This window comes from Ursus americanus, chromosome 23, assembly GCF_024610735.1.
Source record: "Ursus americanus isolate L20-20 chromosome 23, mUrsAme1.1.p, whole genome shotgun sequence".
NCBI classification, from domain to species: domain Eukaryota; kingdom Metazoa; phylum Chordata; class Mammalia; order Carnivora; family Ursidae; genus Ursus; species Ursus americanus.
In genome coordinates this window covers 15927291-15942525 of record NC_142149.1, presented here as the reverse complement: position 1 = coordinate 15942525, position 15235 = coordinate 15927291, and the positions used below count along the sequence as shown (strand labels likewise).

At 34.4% G+C, this 15235-nt stretch overlaps 1 protein-coding gene across 1 annotated transcript in view; it reads left to right on the top strand.

The window, feature by feature from the left end:
• EFCAB13 (EF-hand calcium binding domain 13) overlaps nucleotides 1–15235 on the top strand; it is a 201090-nt gene that overhangs the window by 60249 nt on the left and 125606 nt on the right. The window contains exons 16-17 of the mRNA XM_087854723.1: nucleotides 615–758; nucleotides 1324–1395. Coding sequence (XP_087710849.1) covers nucleotides 615–758; nucleotides 1324–1395 — 216 coding nt within the window. The remainder of the gene's footprint in view (nucleotides 1–614; nucleotides 759–1323; nucleotides 1396–15235) is intronic.

Here is a 15235-nt window from a genome sequence, read left to right as displayed (position 1 = left end):
GGTATAAGACTACTGAATTTTATAGAGGAGTTAAGTAGTAATAATCTGCTCACGGTCACACAGTTCCAGGTGACAGATCCTGGAGCCAGGATATGAATGCAAGTCTATCTGACTTAACACTGCCTCCTTCATTTGAAAAGGCTGGAAATGAAGCAAAATTCCAGATGCCAGGGTACAACTGGATCTTCGTAGAATTGAAAAAAAAAAAAGGCTAATGAGTCCTTGTGATACTTGTATTTCATATTTTATATTTCTCATGATTCTAAAATTCATTTCACTTCAATCAGGATGAATTAATTTTGTTGGCTACCATTAGAGCTTCATGGTAAAATAACTACTTTGTGTAATTGCAGTGAAAAATTCAGCTATATGAATCATTTTGGTTGTGCCAATTTTATATTAGCACCAAAGAAACATGACAGACCAAGCATATTGTGTTGCTGGACTTAGAATTCCCTGAGGCCTGGGTTCTTCACTGAGATTTCTTATTCTTAAATTCAGAATGTGATAATAAATCTCGGACTACCACTGAAAAAAAGTCTTTAGTGATGGCTACCGTTGTTTTTTAAATCAGAGGTTAGTTCATTTACCAAATAACTTTCTTCTATTTCTAGAGTTACAGGACATTGTCTTAGGTCTTGATGTGCTTGAAGGTGACATGATACCTGGGAAGAACTTAGAGACCTTTCTAGAAAATATTGGGATTAAGTCACCTGAAGAAGAGGTAGAGAAAATTCTTCAATCAGATTTTGTTTCTGGTAAGCATTTAAATATTACTATCAGTTTTTTTGTTTTGGGTAGGAGACCCTGTAAAGAAAGTGTGCAAGGTCTTTGTTTAAATGGGGTTCCTTAGTTGAGCAAATATCTATAGGTATTTGCTTGTATTACTGTTAACGTCTTGAAAAGGAGGCTTTCTTCTTTTATATTCCTCTTTTGCAGTTATGAGAATACTTTTTAACAAGCAGGTCAAAATTTTATGGGGAGTGGGCTTGTTGCTATCCATTTCTTCAGATATGTCTTGATTTAGTGACTAATGAATAGCTTGGAAATTCCGGTTCTGTGAATAGAAAACCTAGCTTTGCCACTTTGCACAAAGTGAAGTTATTGGACTTATAACTTTCTTGGTATTTTAGTTCCCTTACTGGTAGAATCAGAACTAGTATATTTACAATCTTGTAAGGTTAATTGCAAAGCAGTAATGGGTGAAAGTGAATCCAAAGCGTTTATGAAGTTGTATGCTGATTTTGATTTTCATACTAGCTTTTTAATATTACCTTGCCCAGGGATTCTTGTCTATCACCTCTCTCTCTCTCTTTTTTCCAGATGACAACATGGTGAATGTTAAAGACTGTATGAAGGCTTTGAAGGACAACCAGAAATTTTCCAATTTTATTGGTAAGAGCTTTATGGTAAAACTGTTGAATGGCCACAACACAGGACTCGTTCAGAAGTCACCTAGTCAAATACTATATTTGGTGCTTAAATCTTTGTAGTAGTATCTGTGCCAAATGTTTGTTTCATTTATATTTGAATATTTCCACTTATGGCAAACTTTACTATAATTTTTTGCATTTAAGAATTTTTACTTGAAGGGAGCCTGGGTGGCTCAGTCTGTTGTTAAGCATCCAACTCTTGATTTCAGCTCAGGTCATGATCTCAGGGTTGTGGGATTGAGCCCCACGTGGGATCAAGCACATGCGGGTGCGCTCTCTCTAAATAAATAAATAAATAAAATCTTTAAAAAAAATAATTTTACTTCAGTGGAAAAGCTTGGGAAAATCATGAGGTTGTAATGCTTTCCAATAGCTAAATAAGAAAACTTTATTATATAATAATGGCAATTTTTAACTGTTATAAAAAAATACGATGACCAGAAATTTAAGAAATATAAAGCAAAAGGCTCTTGTAATGTCACCCTTTGGAAATATCCCTGTTAAAGTTTGGTAAGTATCCTTATAGGCTTTTATATTGGCATCTATGAGTATTTGTGTATTCTTAAGTTATTATTTAAAAATTAAATTACTATGTTTATAATATTGCACAACTTGCTTTTTCAAAGAAATTAACAGTATATCTTAGATATTGTTCCTGTTCCATTATATCATATAAACTACCTCATTCTTTTTAAAGACTGCATAATATTCCATTGTGGGGATATACTATAATTTTATCCACAACACTTTTGATAACATTTAGGTTATTGCCAATTTTTAGCCATTCAGACATTTTGATGTCTGAGTGTATCCTTGAATGTATATATGTGCACAAAGTTTTCCTGGAGGATAAATTCCTCAGAAGTCACAGTGCTAGACCAAAATATATGCAGATAGAAGATGTTAACAGCTGCTGCTTAATTATCCTCCCAAAGGGTTGTAAAAATTCACTTTTATCAATAATGGATATTAGTTATTAAAAATTCTGCTGGTAAAAAAATTTTATTATTGTTTTAATATGCACTTCTTTAATGACTAGTGGGGTAAAACACATTTTTTCATGATTGTCAAGTGTGCTTTGATTATATATTAATTAGATTGTCTTTTTCATATGAATTTGTGAAGAGCTTTTTGTACATTAGGGACATTAATGTTCTGTCCTTATCTATTGCAGTTTCTCCTGGTTTATTATTCATCTTTGATTTTGGTGGATTGCTTTTTGCCATCTTCTGTCTTATTTCGTCAGTGTTGGTTGTTTTTATTCTCCTAGGAAATTTATTTTATTCAGGTGTTTTATTGGAATATTAATACAGCTCTATGCACTGATAATTCTTTTGGTTTTTTTTGTATCTGGTTATTTTCTCATTCTTAAGTTTGCGTATATATACACCTTACCCTTTTCTATGTTTACTAACAAAACATTTTAATTATCTCTCTTTTAAAGCACTGCCTCTTAGATTTATCTTTGGTTTTTCTGTTCATAGTTAAAAAGTTAATTTCTGCTTTTGTCTTTATGAAGTCCTTCCTGTTGTTCTCTTATGCCCATTTTACAGTTTTTCTAAGTTGTTTAAATTATTAATTTACTTTTTACTGGACATTAAATGCATAAGACTATCATTTTCGTTTTAGTAAAATTTGGTTTATCTAATGGTCTTTGTTTATTATTGTTGTTATTTTCTAAGTATTTTCAGTCATATTTTGATTTTCTCCTTGTAAGAATTAAGAGAAAACTTTAAATTTTAAAGCAATTTTTTAAAAAAATTTAAAAGCAATTTAAATTTCATTATTGCCGTATCTTTGTTGTTTACTTTTAGTTTTACTGTGGTCAGAGAATGAGGTCTGTAGTAGAGGATTTGATTGTTTCCATGCTCATTAGAATAGGAGTTTCTTCAGTTATTAGATGTTTTATTTAAAAACCACATTAGTGGCTTTCAGAGACAGGCTAATGGTAATGCACACTCATCCTACTATTTGTCTTGGAAATCCTTATGACTTTTTGAAGCAGCCCATTACATAATTTTGGACAGCTGCAGAACTAGTCAATTATTCCACATATTTGGTGGAAATCCTGCCTTATAATTCATTCCCAAACCATATTTTACATTTGGACTCTTCCTCTTATCAGTAGCCCTCCACAGATGTGAGGAGAACTCTTATATTTTCTTTCACATTGAATCATCTTTTCTCTAGACTCATATTTCCCTTTAGCCCTTCCCCACATGGCCTGTTTTTGAAACTTCTTACCAATTACTATTGACTAAACCATGGAACAACATAATGAGTTAAATAATACTTCTACATACACTAGCTAATTTTAAAGTAATTTATTACACATTTGTCTTAATGAATCCTGAGAGATGATTTTTTTTTTAGATATATGCTTTAGAAATGTGAAGGGTTTTTAAAAAGGTCTTATTTATTTATTCATTTATTTGAGAGAGAGCGCGCGCCAGTTGGGGGAGGAGAAGAGAGAAAGAGAGTCCCAAATAGACTCCATGCTGAGTGTGGAGCCCAACGTGGGGCTCTGTCCGAAGACCCTGAGATCATGACCTGAGCTAAAATCAAAAGTCAGATGCCCAACTGACTGAGCCACCCAGGTGCCCCTGAAGTTTTGTTTTTGTTTTTGTTTTAATTAAGAGAAGTCAGTCATGGATTTCCTAGACTAGATGTTTGATGTTATTATGCTAAACATAATAGGCTTTGCTGATTCTCTAAATTGGGTGAAGTGAAGTGACAGGAGCAAGGGGTGTAGGGAAAGAAAGTGGAAAGGGAAGGATTGGGGTTTGAGAGCTGTTGTGAAGAATGGAGGGTATTTTTTACTGACATGGTGAGTTTATTAATAGATAACTACAGAAACTTTGCCATACTTTTTTGTTCATACAGGAATAGCCCACCCAGAACCCAGAGTTTTAACAAAATAATTTTTAAGAATAAAGATAAGGGGTTATAGAAAACTGTAGTGGAGAATGGATTGCTCTGCTTATTTAAATGGCCTCATATGGGTAGTAGCTACCATTTGGACAGTGCAAATCTGGAAGAGTCCATCACTTTTATCATTATGTTCCAAAGATTTGGATCCATGGACTGAAGTACATGTCGTATGTGTATTCTCTGTGTTTGTAGCATTGAATGACATCATCAATACATTGGACTCTATGGAAGAAAGTGATCAGTCTGGTAAGGACAAATATGCAGATGTGGTTGGAAACACCAATAGAATTTATTTCACTGATGAAAGTCTTCAAGAAATACTGGATGATTCCTTTGTTGAGGGTGAGTTGATTGAGCAATCTGTAATAAAAATTTCTTCTAAAATTTTATCCGAGGATTTTTAAATATTTTACCAAAATACTAATTAAATCTTAATACTTAGTTCCTAATAATATTTAGTTAATATTATAGTATTTAGTTTCTAAATAATACTGTAAATGTGCTAAAATATGATTTACTACAGACCAAATTTAGGGATATATCTTATATTCTATATCCATAGATACAGCCATTTAGTTATTACAGTATCAAATTCCTGGATGATCTCTTGGACTGGATTGTAAAGTTGGTCTCAAAGTATTTATATATGTTGTTGTATGGCTTTGAAATATTTCTCTCTAGAGTAATTTCAATTCAAAGTTAATCCCTTTCCTTTTATGAATTTTAGACAGGTCTTAATAGTTCCTAGCTTTCTTTTTTTTAGGTGAAAGGCCCTTTGAAAAGTACAAATTATTGTTGAACAATTAAAACATTTGTCTATATAACACTCATATATAAGTGTTGAGCTTCTCTTTGCTCTATTGACAAAGAATTTACCTGACCTATCTATATTTTCAGCTGGGATATACCCAGATGGATTTTATCCATATTTGGAAAGCCGTTTCTTACTTTTAAATTTAGCTTCAGCTAAAAAATAAGGTCAGTTCTGCCTCTAAGGGAACAATTGGCAATGTGCAAAGACAGTTTAGATTGTCAAAACTGTTGGATGAGGACTGCTGGCATCTAATGAGTGGAAGCAAGAGATGCTGCTAGCCATCCTATAATGTATAGGATAGTACTCCCCCAGGTAATTATCTGGACCCAAATGCAATTTTGCTGAGGTTGGGAAATCCTGTTTCAGAATTATCTTATAAAATTGCCAAACCTACTATTTTGATTGTACTTTTTAATAGGTTAGTTGTTTTTTCTTTTAAATCCTGCTTAGAACAAGTAAAAAAATTAAGATAAATATACTGGATTTTAATTCTAATCTCCTTTTATTTTAAGGTAATACCTGGACTAGTTGTGAGTTATTTTAAACTGCTCTCTAACTGTAATATGGTCCATCTATGCAAATGGACATATTTTATTTCTATCACTTGTCCCTCAAATAGATCTTTGTAGCAATTTGCATTTTTGTAGAAAGTGTATAGGGTGAAGGGTGTAACTGCAGCTTGTCCTTAGGAAAAGCTCCAGGATTAGATAGGTAGGCAAGCAGAACTAGAGAAGGACAATTCAGAGTAATAAATAAACATTTTATTGAATATATGGGCCTGGGGATTAACCTGCCCTCTTAGGGAGAAAGGAAACATTTGTGACATTAGAATCTCAGTCACATTTAAGGAGCTTGGTGGAGGTTGACAAATTCATGGAGTCTAAGACATAAGAGGAAGATGAGTAGAGAATAATATTCTGGAAGCCAGTGGAAGATTTTGAGAAGAAGGGAATGGTCAATGAGAAATGTTACTGAGAAATGAAGTATTTAATCTATACATTGGCTTTCAAACAGGATAAAATAAGGGTGCTGTTCCTTATGGCATAATCTCTCTTTCTAAATTTGCAGATTTTAGGAAAGAGGCTTTGTCTTCAAATCTGAGACTACCAAAAGCAGATGGTAAGAACTTCATATGTATATAAGAAAGCATTCCGTATAAAAGAGTTATTTTTTAGGATCATTGCCAGGTGCTGGTGGATTCCTAGTCCATGTTTCCCACTCCAGCCAGAGTAATATTTTTTTCAAAAAGTAATCTGATCATGTTATGTTTCCCTATTTATAACTCTTTAAACATTTTCCATTGCTGTTAAAGATCAAAATCCTGCATGTCCTAGTCCTCTAGCACAATTTTGTACCATTACTCTTGTTTTCTATACTTTCTAATACATTGGCTTTCTTTCATTTCCTTAGATCTTTCTTTTCCTCCCACCACAAAGCTTTTGCATATTTTATTCCCTGGAATGTTTTTCCCTGACCCTCTTCACCTAGTTAATGTTTACTCATCTTTCAGATGCGTGTCACTTTCCTCTGTTGAGCCTATCATTATCTGCTAGTCTAGGTCAGCTTCCTTTGTTACACGCTTTCATTTAACCATGTCTTATTCATAGCATTTATTTCATATTGTAAGTACCCATTCATATTTTTTAAATGATACTACAAATGCTCAGTATATTTTACCTTATAAAGTAACGAAAATAAGGGCATCTGGCTGGCTCAGTCAGTAGAGCATGTGACTTTGATCTCAGGGCCAGGAGTGCAAGTCTCATGTTGGCTATAGAGCTTACTAAGAAAAAAATAAAGTAACAAAAATATTAAATAACTTAAAGCATTTTAATTCATTAAGATCAACATAATATAATTTTTCATTAAAAATTTTTGAGTATAGTGAACATACAATGTTATATTCGCTTCAGGTGTACAACATAGTAATTCAACTTCTCTATACCGTATGCCTTGCTCACCACAAATGTAACTACCATCGGTCACCATACAGCATGATTACAATATCATTGACTATATTCCCTACACTGTACCATGACATATTCATTACATAACTGGAAGCCTGTGTCTCCCACTCCCCTTCACCCATTTGCCCATCCTCCTACTCTCCTTCTCTCTGGACACCATCAGTTTGTTCTCTGTATTTATAGGTCTGATTCTGCTTTTTTTTTTTTTTTTAAGATTTTATTTATTTATTTGACACAGAGAGAGAGAGAGAGAGAGAGTGGGCGCACAAGCAGGGGGAACAGCAGAGGGAGAGGGAGAAGCAGGCTCCCTGCTCAGCAGGGAGGCTGACGTGGGGCTCGATCCCAGGACCCTGGATCATGACCTGAGCTGAAGTTAGATCCTTAACCAACTGAGCCACTCAGGCGCCCCCTAATTCTGCTTTTTGCTTGTTTTTTTGTTTTGTTTTTTAGATTCAACATATGAGTACAATCATATGGTATTTGTTTTTCTCAGTCTGACATATTCCACTTAGCATAATACCCTTTAGGTCCATCTACATTGGCAAAATGGCAAAAAAAAAACCAAAACAAAACCCAAAACAAACAAACAAAAACCCAACCAACTAAAAACAAAACACAAAAACCCTCGTCCTTTTTCATGGTTGTGTCATATTCCATAATATACCACATCTTTATTCATTCACCTACTGATGGACACTTGAGATACTTCCATATCTTGGCTTTTGTAAATAATACTGCAGTACACATAGGAGTTCATATAACTTTTTGAATTAGTGTTTTTCTTTGGGTAAATACCTAGTAGTGGAATTATTGGGTCATATAGTATTTCTGTTCTTTATTTTTCGAGGAACCTCCATATTGTTTTCCACAGCAGCTGTACCAATTTACATTCCACCAGTAGAGCACAAGGGCTCCTTTTTCTTCACATCTTTGCTAACACTTGTTATTTCTTATGTTTTTGATTCTAGCCATTCTGACAGGTGTAAGGTGATATCTCATTGTGATTTTGATTTGCATTTCCCTGAGATTAGTGACGTTGAATCATCTTTTCTTGTGTCTGTTGGCCATCTGTAATGTCTTCTTCAAAGTTCTCTGCCCATGTTAAAATCTGTTTTCCAGTCATATTTTTAATTATTTGATTAATGATTCTTTCTCTTACATGTCGGGAAGGGTCATTGGGTCAAGAACTATGTCTCTACTTTGCTCCAGATCCTAGCATTGTTTCTCCAGATCTTAGCACAATCCTGGCTTTCAGCCGGATCTTAGTAGTAGCTACTATTAATAATTAATATTATATAATATTTACTGTGCTAGGTATAGTTCCAAATCTTTTATGTTATTAACTCATAATTGTAAATATCATGAAATGAATGAATGACAATAAATCTGTCTTATCTCAATAGTCTCATCTCCCATCACTTCTGCATTTGTGTTTATTCTGTAGCCATAATACTTATTACAGTTTAAATTGGCTCTATTTGCTTTTGGTTCTCTGTATGTGCTGTTTCCTTTCTATACATTTCCTGTCAGAGAAACTCACATTTTTTTCCCCTAAACTCAGCTCAGACATCACTTTTCATCCCGTAAGATTTTTTAGAGTTGTAGGTTAGGTGAACTGTTTCCGTGCTTTCATAATATCTTGTGCATATTTTTCTCGTTGTGCCAACTATATAATGTATTATAATTTTATTTACAGACATGACAGATTCAGTCTCTGTTTTCAAGGAATTTATGGGAAACTTTTTTTATGGGAAACTCTTTCATGAGAGGGCTGAAATTTTCATCGTTGGTCTTAGTAGCTGCAAAATAAGTGTTAGTAGAATGAATAAAGGTCTAAAATGGTATTGTGTTCTTTCCAAGTGAAGGTTTAGATCTGTTGATATAGAGCAACAATTTTCAGACTGTGGAAACATACACAATGACTTCATTTTGGGATTAAGAGAGAAATAGAGTGGGAAATGGTATTGCTGAAAAATTAAAACACCAAATAATGATCATGTTTTATGTTTTAAATTGGTGTGCTATCAACAGGACTACCCCATTCTGTTGTATGGGTTGTGCCTTGCCCAAATATGCCTGGTCAAGAGGGTAAAGTAGAGACTGAAATGCACTCCATATTTCACTGTGCTCTTCAGGCTTGGACCACCAGTGCTAGATTGCAGCCGCCCAGAGGAAGGTGTGCCTCTTTGTAATTGATACATACAGAGGGGTGCCCTTTTTCAATCACACAAAAGCACAATAGGGACTGGTCATGGCCCTGGGGATCAAGGGCTTTAATATCAAATTTTAGCCTTTTTTTGTTTACTTTATGATATAAATCTTTAGACCTACATGTAGAGGACTTAGCTATTATATAAGAAAGGCTTACAGCTCATTCAGAATTTAATGGGTTAATAGATTCAGATAACCCATCATATTCTCTTCGGCATGTAACTTTTTGGTTTTAAATACTGCTTGAGATAAGTGGGTTGTTGGTTATAAATAGAAAATACTTTGCTTTTTTTCTATAGAGATTTTAGTTAAATATATATACTTAATTTGAGAGTTTACCTATAATGGACTTTTAACAAACTGTTTTGCACTTTTTAAAACAGTATTATCTCACATGTATTTATTTATCTTTGTAGAGATTAAAGAAGCTGCTCATATCTTGTCAAGTGTTGATAACGGCAAGATTGGTATACCTAACTTGGAACATGCCCTGGAAAGTTTGAATGTTAATTTGACTGAAGAGGACATCAGTGAAGCCCTTAAATGTTGTGACATCAGTGGTGAGCATTTTTTTGGCATGAGATTCTTTTCATTTTTCCCTGTTTATGAGAAACAGTCTTAGAGTGTATATATGTGGGTAAAATGCTAAGGGTAGTCACACTGAAGACTTAGGTTGATACAGATTAGAGCCAAAATAATCTGCTAATTTAAATATTTATTGACCATATCTATCTGTTCATACTCATCTGGATATATATACTTATTTAGATAATTACCATTCATTTCTTATAAGCATGGGTGGGAAAATACCATTATATGATAAAACAAAGACATGATACCAGCAGCTTCATTTTGACATGCAGTCCTTCTTCAGAGGAGATCCACCTTCATCTGCCCTTTTACAGTACTTATCCCATTCTGTTTTTTAACCAAAGGAAATACCCAAACCTTCACTACATTTTAGAAGAACAGTTATTTAATATTGGTCATTGTTTCCAAGTGGACATATATTTATCTATGTTTTCCATTTTTAATTTCATGTAATATGTACTTGATCTCCTTTCCTATATATATTCACTTTTAAATGTCAGATCATGTGGGAATACTTTTAGAAGCTGATGAGTTTCACTGGTTTTAGGTGGTTTTTTATTTGGGGCTTATCTTAACCAGCTTGTTTTTTCTATGGGAATCCAATGAGTCTAGGTTTAAGAGTAACTCCCCAGCACAGTTTGGTTATTGCCTTTGCCAGGTACCCTAGATTATTACTGACCTCAGTCAATTTTTATGTTTTGATGTGGGGTTTCTCATATCATGAGAGTGGTATAAATTTAGACTCCAAACCCACGTGAGATGCAGGAGATTCTTCATAGGAGATTTTTTTCCCCCCACTGCCTCTCAGAATTAGGAAGATTTAGGTCTCTTTGTTGTTTACCTGGGCCAGTGAAGACAGTAGTTTAATCTCCCTTTCACTGGATTGAACTTCTTTAAGCATCCCAGTTTTATTTGGTATCTAAATTCAAACTGTCCATGTAGCATAGACCCAAGTTTTCTTTTATGAATATGCATGAGCATTTAAATCAAGTACCTTGCCACTTTAGGATCTGATATGTGTCCCCAAATAGCCGTAGGCTTTGTTCTCACCGTTTTCTACTCTTGATCTTTGTGCCCACGTAACTTATTATATTTCTTTTCATATAACTTAGTCATGCATTTATAGAATATTGTAGTTCATACAGCATCTCTAGGGATTTGTAGTGTGGTGGTTTCTGTGCTACCCAGCTTGCCATTTTGTCATAAGTTAAAGTCTCCTTAATGTAGTTGATAGCCATATATTTTCTGCTGTGGTAACATTATTGCATCTTACTTCAAGTGTGTGTGTGTGTCTGTGTGTGTGTGTGTGTGTGTGTGTGTGTGTGTGTGTGTGTCCTAATAGTTAACATTGTCACCTCTGGCCTGAGACTACTTCAGTTCAAATACCACAGTCTCTAGCACTTTCTGGCTTTCATGACTTAGACAAGTTATTTAATTTCTCTTTGCTTTCATCTTTTAAAGATAGGCATATCAAGCATACCCATGTTATAGAATTATTGTGAAGATTTTGGTTAATAAATGTCAAGCATCATAAAAGGATACTTAGTATGTGTAAGGAACTGAAAAGTTATATAAGTTCTTTTTTTCTTTTTCTTTTATTTATTATGTTCAATTAGCCAACATATAGTAGAACTCAAAAAAAGTTATCTATTGAGATCATTAAATGTTCAATGGATGGTTCCTAAAAATATGAAAAATTATATTGAAATAGTTTCAGTCATTTGAGATAGGAAATAAGGTAGAATGGAATTTTAGGTATTGTAAATTAGAACCTTTATTTTATGTACCAGTTCAGTATCAGGTTTCTAATGTCAGCATGCTTGATTTTGACTTCACAGATAATAAGGAGGTGTATTTAAAAGATTTCTTTGAAAGAATTAAAGAAAGTCCACATTTCAAAGAGTCCATAGGTAAGTGAATACTGCTAGTTCAAAGACAAATGACCATAAAATAAAGATAATTAAATGATATTAAAAAATCAATATCTGAATTTCAAGTTTTTACTCTGTAGTCTCTATAGTTTTAAAAAGAATTTCAAGCAGCTTACAAAATATAAATAATACAAGAATATAAAAGACAAGTGAGGAAATTGGGACAAAGTTATAACGGAGGGAAAAGAAATAAAACAGGTTGAAGAAAGTACATAGTAAACACCTTTGCTGTTATTACAAAGTCCTTCCTCAAGAGGAGATAAGTTTTTCTTCATTCAAGGGTTTCTGTATCTATGAAGGAAATCCAGTCTGGAAATCAGGTGAGGCACCACTACTCTCTGTTGTGTCATCTCAAGTTAGGCCTCCGGAGTTTTCAGGTTTCCTCAACTGGACTGCCCATCTATTTCATTTATGGAAATCCTAACTTCAACCAGTTGGTTTTTCTAAATCCTCATGTTATTAATTCCCATATCATTCTTATTGCCATATCATCTCTGTTGCCTGACCACATCATTCTGCCTCTGCTGTATAAAGACTATTGCTTGGTCTTTGTCCCCGAAGTTCCTCTCGTCCTCTTTGAAATTAGGGAGGTATTGAAATTTCAATACCGGCATCTTTTCCTCACCCCCATGTCTACAGGGAACACCTACCAAAGAACTCTCCTTAGATGCAGACACCCCTATCAACAATGTATTTCTAAATGCTTTGGTGAAACAAATGTCTTTTTTTTTTCATATTTTAATATCTCTAAAATTAGAACACTTCTATAATTGATGGCATTATTTATCAGATGTACATTTTTATTGAGATACAATTCACATACCATAAAATACATCCTTTTAAAGTATACAGTTCAGTGGGTTTTGGTATATTCACAAAGTTGTGCAACCATCACAGTCTAATTCTGGGACATTTTCATTGCCTCAAAAAGAAACCCTGTAGCCTTGAGTAGTTATTTCCACCTCTCCCCGGCCACTGACAACCACTAATCTACTTTCCGTCTGTTTTGATTTGCCTATTATGAATGTTTCATATCATTGGAATCCTATAACGTGACTTCTGTGTCTGACTTCTTGCATTTAGTATACTGTTTTCAAGATTCATCTGTATTATAGCATAAATGAGTACTTCATTCCTTTTCATGGTGGAAAAATATTCTATTCTATGGTTATACAACATTTTCTTTGGCCATTTATCAGCTCATAGACTTTTGGGTTGTTTTCATGTTTTGGCTATTATGAATAATACTGCTATGAATATTTGTGTACTTTTTTGAGTACAATTTTTTGTGTGGGTGTATATTTTCATTTCTCTTGGGTATATACCTTGGAAGGGAATTGCTGGGTCGTGTGATAACTTTATGTTCAACTTGAGAAACTGCTGGAATGTTTTCCAAAGCAGCTGCCCCATTTTACATTCTCACCAGCAATGTACATTTCTTTACATCCCTGTCAACACTTGTTATTGTCTTTTTTAGTATAGCCTAGTCTAACAAGGATCTCACCATGATTTTGTTTTGCATTTCCCTGGTGGCTAATGATGTTGAACATCTTTTCACGTGTTTATTGGCCATTTGTATATCTTCTTTGGAGTCATGTATCCTTTGCTTATTTTAAAATTGGGTTATTTGTCAAGTTGTAAGAGTTCATATATTCTGGATACTACACCTTTATTAGATGTATGATTTGCAAATCTTTTCTCCTGTTTCATGGGTCTTTTTTCTTTCTTGATGGTGTCCTTCGAAGCACAGAAGTTTTTAAATTGGATATTTTCTTTTGTCACTTCTTTTGGTGTCACATCTAAAGATAATCCAAGATCATGAAGACTTATACTAATGTTTTCTTCTAAGAGTTTTGTGGTTTTAGCCTTTTAATTTCAGTCTTTGATTCGAGTTAATGTTTGTATGTGGTGTGAGATGGGAGTCCACTTTAATTCTTTTGCATGCAGATATCCAGTTATCCCAGCATCATTTGTTGACAAGATTATGCTTTCCCCATTAAAGGGTTTTGGCATCCTTGTCAAAAATCAATTGATCATAAGTGTATGGATTTATTTCTCAATTCTCAATTCCATTCCATTGATTTTTATCTATTCTAATGTCAGTAGCACATGGTCTTGATTACGCTAGCTTTGTGGTAAAGCAATAACCTAAGCAGTAATCTTTAACCAGAACAGGGCATCAGAATTACGTGTAAGCTTGATCCACATGGTTCTGCTTCTGGCCTATGGGAGTAGCTTATATCAAACCAACCCTCCTGCTGAGAATAACTAGTAAGATCTGGACTAAATTAAACAGCATCAACAACCACAGCTGTTTGAAGGCATTGGAAAGCAACCAAAGCTGTCCGGATTTGTGAGGCTGTAAGATAAATACACAGCGTAACTTGTGGCAGTAATAGCAGCTGCTGCTGCTTCATGTCTGTTTTGTCTCTGTAACATAACTTTAAGGGAAATAATGCAAATCTTGATGTAAACTTATTTGTAATGCTTCACAGTTATTTCAGGGGCCACGTATGAAGTATTATGTAGCCAAAGGCAGAATGGTTGACCACTTAAATATGTCAGCTTGAAAGGTACGTTAGTTAAGAGCATGGGTTTTGGAACTGTAGTGCCTGGACTTGAATCCTGGCCCTGCCACTTGTTACCAATATATTCTTTAGTAAATCACTTAATCTCACTAACCTCAATTTCTTCATCTCAAAAACAGGGCTAATAATGTCCATCTTGGAATTGTTGTAAGGCTTAAATAGGTAAGGTAAAGTACTTAGAACAGTCTCTAGCACTTAGTAAGTTTTCAATAACTGCTAGCTTTTATAATACACAGTGGTTCTTAAAGCTATACTAGTAGTTTCATGTAAAATTCTTTTCTGCTGGGGCGGCTGGGTGGCTCAGTTGGGCATCTGCCTTCAGCTCCGGTCATGATCCCATCATCCTGGGATAGAGCCCTACATTGGAATCCCTGCTCAATGGAGAGCCTGCTTCTCCCTTTCCCTTTGCCCCTCCCCCCCTTTACCCACCCCCCCCCCCCGCTCGTGCTCTCTCTCACGTGCACACTCTCTGTCTCTCTCTCAAATAAAATCTTTAAAAAAATAAAATTCTTTTATGCTACCCAAGCCTATTAAGTGAAAGTGAATAATATACTCTTATTTCTGCTGTTGAAATATTTGTTTTTGCTCTTTTTTGCAGCTACACAGCTACTCTTAGCTACTACCCAAATTCTCCAGAATGATCTAATTGATGCCTCTGACCTCAAAGCATTATTGATGAACAATGACTTTCATGCAGCTAATGTTTTACTTAATGAAGTATTAAGACATGAACCTGAACATGGTTAGTAGTTTGAATGCATTTGTGTTA